At 40.1% G+C, this 5,956-nt stretch overlaps 1 protein-coding gene across 1 annotated transcript in view; it reads left to right on the forward strand.

Annotated features, from left to right (window-relative positions):
• The window catches only part of LOC100175958 (vacuolar protein sorting-associated protein 54), a 6,232-nt gene extending 1,116 nt beyond the window's left edge, over positions 1–5,116 (forward strand). Inside the window, exons 3-18 of the mRNA XM_002125639.3 lie at positions 910–1,048; positions 1,101–1,190; positions 1,351–1,544; positions 1,677–1,871; positions 2,005–2,184; positions 2,243–2,513; positions 2,709–2,827; positions 2,891–3,033; positions 3,082–3,200; positions 3,255–3,352; positions 3,403–3,501; positions 3,571–3,745; positions 3,793–3,927; positions 3,986–4,153; positions 4,801–4,950; positions 5,003–5,116. Coding sequence (XP_002125675.2) covers positions 910–1,048; positions 1,101–1,190; positions 1,351–1,544; positions 1,677–1,871; positions 2,005–2,184; positions 2,243–2,513; positions 2,709–2,827; positions 2,891–3,033; positions 3,082–3,200; positions 3,255–3,352; positions 3,403–3,501; positions 3,571–3,745; positions 3,793–3,927; positions 3,986–4,153; positions 4,801–4,950; positions 5,003–5,062 — 2,335 coding nt within the window. The 3' untranslated portion in view covers positions 5,063–5,116. The remainder of the gene's footprint in view (positions 1–909; positions 1,049–1,100; positions 1,191–1,350; positions 1,545–1,676; positions 1,872–2,004; positions 2,185–2,242; positions 2,514–2,708; positions 2,828–2,890; positions 3,034–3,081; positions 3,201–3,254; positions 3,353–3,402; positions 3,502–3,570; positions 3,746–3,792; positions 3,928–3,985; positions 4,154–4,800; positions 4,951–5,002) is intronic.
• The last annotated feature ends 840 nt before the right edge of the window (positions 5,117–5,956 follow it).

Below are 5,956 nucleotides of genomic sequence, written 5' to 3' on the forward strand. Positions count from 1 at the left end.
TACAATTTTTTGTCCAGAAACCGTGAACCGAATGATATTTTTTTCGAATGCACTTTAAACAATATAGATAGGGGGTATTAGAATATAAGTAGTACACTATACAAGGGTGTATTGTTTAGATTTAGACTTCTACTGTGCTGTTAGGTGTCTATACTAACAAGCAGAGCCAAAGTATATTGCATTCACCCATAATCAATGAGTTCCTATGTTTGACAACTATGAGTGTAACTGTATTTTAACAATGTCACCCCAGATTTTACCCTGCTGTTTAGGTGTCTATACAAACAAGCAGAGCCAAAGTATATTGCATTCACCACATTAATCAATGAGGTTTCCTATGTTTGACAACTATGAGTGTAACTGTATTTTAACAATGTCACCCCAGATTTTACCCTGCTGTTAGGTGTCTATACAAACAAGCAGAGCCAAAGTATATTGCATTCACCACATTAATCAATGAGGTTTCCTATGTTTGACAACTATGAGTGTAACTGTATTTCAACGATGTTTAAATATTAATGGCAGAACTTTAAAACTTCAATCTGCCGCAAAATTTGACCAGAAGCAACAAGCTTTACGCAAATCCTGTGCAACTTTAAAATCGATCCCAAAAATTTTTCTCCATAAAGATTTTTCGATGATGATTCCGACAACGTTTGCGTCAGTGCTTACCTCGCAAGACGCAACAAACTCGAGGTGAAATATTTTAGATTTTAATATTTTTCAATTGTTTTCAATTTGTTTCAATTAATTGCAGCTCAATATAAATTAGTTGATATTGTATGATGGGACTAGCAGCCACGCTTTTATTTGACATTTTTGCTCAAGCTGTTTTTACCTGCAACGTGTTTTAATGATTGTCTTTTGTTGTTATATTGAAGAGATAAATAAATTATATATTTGTTCCAGAAAAGAAAGTTCGTCATCGAAATTGTTGCAGGAAAAGTTGAGTCATTACCTTGATATGGTTGAGGTGGCAATCGCGCGACAAATATCTGTCCAATCAGAAGCTTTCTTTAAAGCAATGTCCTTCCATGAAAAACTTCACGTAAAAACTTTTTTTAATCTTTAATTTTGGATTCTTATGTTGTTGAATACAGGAATATCTCAATTCAACGCTGGTGAAAACGCAACAACTTTTATTGAAAACTCAACAAATACGTTCGGCCATTGTTACTTGCTCGCTAAGGGTTTGTATATGATGTCTATGTTTGTATATGATGTCTATGTTTGTATATGATTTATATGTTTATATATGATGTCTATGTTTATATATGATGTCTATGTTTATATATGATGTCTATGTTTGTATATGATGTCTATGTTTATATACGATGTCTATGTTTGTAGGTTGTCCAACTACACAGAGAACGAATGAACTCGGCAGACTTACTTACCAAACTCCACCTAATGGTGACAGTCCATCAAACGCAACCTACAATACAACTTTTATTATCGACGAACGAATACGCTGGTTCCCTCGACCTTATAAGGACAACCCAGGATGTTTTGCAGCAGGAACTAAACGGAATCCAATGTTTCAGGTCATCGCCCGCAGTGGTGGTTTGCCATCTTAACTATCATAGTCAATCCTTTGTTTTAATTGTATCGAAGTTTTTATTAAAAGCCAAACACAAACTTTGAAATCTTTAAACAACAAAAACCCGTTGTTGCAGACACCTTGGATGTCAGCTGACCGAGATGGAGCGTGTGATTGGTCAAATGATGAAGCAGGAGATGGAGGATTGTTTCAGAATTGAGATAAATCGACCAATGAGTGACGGTCATATGTGCTCGCAACCCCATCGTGTGACAGCTGTTACGCTTGGGTTGTTACGACTCGGACATTTTGATTTCATTGATAGTTACAGGTGATAACATAGAAAGAACATTTAGTTTCTTAGACGGCATGTGTAGAAGTTTGTAAGCAAACGAATAACAGAAGATCTGGTTTACAAATATCAACGGTTAGTGGAAATAGAAATAACATTTCTATCCGTGTAGGGAGGAAATTGAATCAAGTGTTAAACGAATCATCAAAGATATCGTTTGTGATGCGGTAAACCAGCATTGTGACGTCATCATGGAGCATGAGACCTTGGCTGCCAAGATGAGAATGTTGGATTTTAAATCTTGGGTTGAAATGTTGGATTGTGTGTTCGACGCATTGATTGTATTTGTAAGGTTTGTTTGCAGGTTATATCTTTTATGTATCTAGGTTTTAAACGACAAATTCTTGCAGACGAATGAAAACCTTTATTGAGTTGGTGAGTGAGGTTGGTTTAGCGTCCGTTGAGCGAGGAGATACGTATCGTAGTTCGCGTCGGAAACATAAAGTGGAACCTCGTGTTGTGGATGTTTCAACCAACCACGTTGAATATGATGATTCGAACAACCTTTTCATTGGAGAATCCATGGATGACCTCGCAAGTTACGAGGATGAATTGGTGGCAACTGCCGCACATTGTTACGTCACAGAAGATGATCAACAATCATCACAAAGTTCTGAACAGGTTCAAATAATTTTAAATGTTTTTGTTTCTTTAACATTAGTTTTCTGCTAAAAAACATTTTCAAACATTTCGGTTTAAAGAACTTTGACATTGAAAATGGTTTTAGATTTAAAATCAAACATTTAAAATAAAATTTGCATCGCATGGTTGTCATTGGAACAATCTTTCACAAAAGTTTTAAACGAAATATTCCAGAATGAAGCCGAAACTACATCGAATTGTTCGGAGGAAACGATTTCAAGCGAGGATTTTGAGAAATTGTCGAAAGTTTTGCGTTCGACGCTGTGTTGGGTGGTGGGGTTCCAACATGACAGGTGGGGGTTCTTGCAGTACATGTAACTAATGTACCTAGTGTTGAATAAACGTTGTATTCACAGATGCGTCAAAATCCTCCTTGCGAAAGGAAAAGATAATTCACTTGATAAACTTAAGTCGAGTGAATTCCTGGTTCTCGCGAAGTCGGTCAAGCGTTACACGAACGAGGCCGATGCGCTCATCGCTACTTCGTGTGGAGATAATGGTAAGTTAATGACAACTTATTGACGGCTGATTAATGTAAGTTGTGCAGGCATTAACGGGCCACTAGGAGGGGCAATACAAAGTCAAGCTTCAAGGTTTATTTCAAGGTTTCATGACGAGAGGAAAAATAAACTTTCGTTAATATTGGATAATGAAGTGTGGAAGCAGGTAGGTGGTTGCTGGCCATGTTGGCTGGCTATGGTTTATCTCATCAATATTTAGGCCGAGGTTCCGCCCGAACTTTCACTTTTGCTTCAAAACTTGGTTGACGGGAAGTTATCGTCGAGTGAGAATGAGGTGACAAGGTCCGAGGATCCAACGTAATATATAGGATGTTTATGTTGGGTTAAATTTAACACTTGGGTTGTAGGTCGAGTAAAAGTTGTGAGCTGTTGGTTTTGGACGGACGAAGATTTGCCGTGGTTGGTACCGTGCTTATGTTGATGAAGATGGTGTCGGAGTATTGTAGGTTGGTGTGATGTCATAGTGGTTGTGATGTCATAGTGGTTGTGATGTCATAGTGGTTGTGATGTCATAGATGTTGCGATGACCTCCCAATGTCGGCAACGGATTTGGTTCATCGACTTCGTGACCTCTTGACCTTCTTTAACTCTCGGACATGCCAGCTGGTGTTGGGCGCTGGAGCGTTACAGCTCGTTGGGTTGAAAACAATCACCACCAAACACCTCTCGCTTGCTTCACAATGTTTAGAGGTTTGTAACTTTGTGGTTGGTTGTTGTTACTAATGGAATATCTACAGCTTGTTCTATATTGCTTGCCTTCAATACGAACACATTTCGAATCACAACTCATGAAAGTTCATCACGTGAATGATGATCATATGAAACATAAAGCTGTGTTGCGACATTTTGATCATGTGACGAGGATATACCAGGTGTGTATTGTTACCACAGAGTTTCGTGATGGACATAAACATCATATAATCCTGACAGGAACATATCATGGAGATTGAAAACAAATTGTTAGCAATTGTTGAAAACGTTGTGACGCGAAACATTAAGAAATGGGAAGTGAAGGCACCCGTCCCATCTTCTACAATGAGAAACATTTGTAAACAAATTTGTAAATTCCATGAAACGATTAGAGTTTTACTACCAGAGGTATTGTTGTGTTTGTATTTTGTTATCGAGCCTCTGCCAGGGGTTCCCAAACCCCACGGGAGCAAAATAAAAGGCCCTCAAAGGACTTTAAAATTACCGATTACATACATTCACAAATAGACATATTACTTTAAAAATTTTTTTTGAATCATTCCCGTGATAAATTACACTGACTTTGTTACGTCACAAGAATAGTTATGACTGTCACAGCATTAGCCAACCTTCCACGCTTGTTACTCTGGTATTGGGGTTATACTGCGACATGGTTCAACAAAAAAAGGTGAAACTTTGTCTTTTACCCCGCAAGTACGAAGTTTAATCTATTTCATTGTTTATTACCAGCATATGTGTCCAACTTCTCATCCCAACAGTATTCGTTAAAATCGCATTTTCCAGAGTCCTGTTTATATACGCACTCTGGCATTTTCGCCAATACCCAGTCAGGTTCGCAAATATAGCAAGAAAAACTCGACGGCCCGTCGCACAAATGTGATTTCCTTATTGGCCCGCGATAAAATAAGTTTGGGAACCCCCGCTGTAAATATGGGACCTACTGTATGGGACCTAGTGTATGGGACCTACTATATGGGACCCACTGTATGGGACCTACTGTATAGAAACCATGGTAACCATTCATTTGATTATAGAAACAAACAAAGGGGATTCTTATTCGATTAAACAAAGAATTTAAACGACAAATCCACGATTCACTTACACAATGGAATATACGTAACGATGGAGGCCCACAACATGGGTTAGTTGCGGCGGATCTTAAGTATTATGAACTGTCAATCAAGGTGATATTGTCATTCATGGAAATAATATAAATTTAATTAAGTTTCTATTTAGGGGCTTCCTGGGATCGAAAATGTCGAACTTTTACTTCAAACTGTGTGGGACGCCGTCTAGTGGTCATTGTGCAATATTTCAATAAATTATAACCTCGTGCTCCCTGTCGAGTTATACACCTCGTGCTCGCTGTTGAGTTATACACCTCGTGCTCGCTGTTGAGTTATACACCCCGTGCTCGCTGTCGAGTTATACACCTCGTGCTCGCTGTCGAGTTATACACCTCGTGCTCGCTGTTGAGTTATACACCTCGTGCTCGCTGTCGAGTTATACACCTCGTGCTCGCTGTCGAGTTATACACCTCGTGCTCGCTGTCGAGTTATACACCTCGTGCTCGCTGTTGAGTTATACACCTCGTGCTCGCTGTTGAGTTATACACCTCGTGCTCGCTGTTGAGTTATACACCCCGTGCTCGCTGTCGAGTTATACACCTCGTGCCCGCTGTTGAGTTATACACCTCATGCTCGCTGTCGAGTTATACACCTCGTGCTCGCTGTCGAGTTATACACCCCGTGCTCGCTGTCGAGTTATACACCTCATGCTCGCTGTCGAGTTGTACACCTCATGCTCGCTGTTGAGTTATACACCTCATGCTCGCTGTCGAGTTATACACCTCGTGCTCGCTGTCGAGTTATACACCCCGTGCTCGCTGTCGAGTTATACACCTCGTGCTCGCTGTCGAGTTATACACCCCGTGCTCGCTGTTGAGTTATACACCTCGTGCTCGCTGTCGAGTTATACACCTCGTGCTCGCTGTCGAGTTATACACCCCGTGCTCGCTGTCGAGTTATACACCTCGTGCCCGCTGTTGAGTTATACACCTCATGCTCGCTGTCGAGTTATACACCTCGTGCTCGCTGTCGAGTTATACACCCCGTGCTCGCTGTCGAGTTATACACCTCATGCTCGCTGTCGAGTTGTACACCTCATGCTCGCTGTTGAGTTATACACCTC

Source organism: Ciona intestinalis, unplaced genomic scaffold, assembly GCF_000224145.3.
Source record: "Ciona intestinalis unplaced genomic scaffold, KH HT000351.1, whole genome shotgun sequence".
Classification (NCBI taxonomy): Eukaryota; Metazoa; Chordata; class Ascidiacea; order Phlebobranchia; family Cionidae; genus Ciona; species Ciona intestinalis.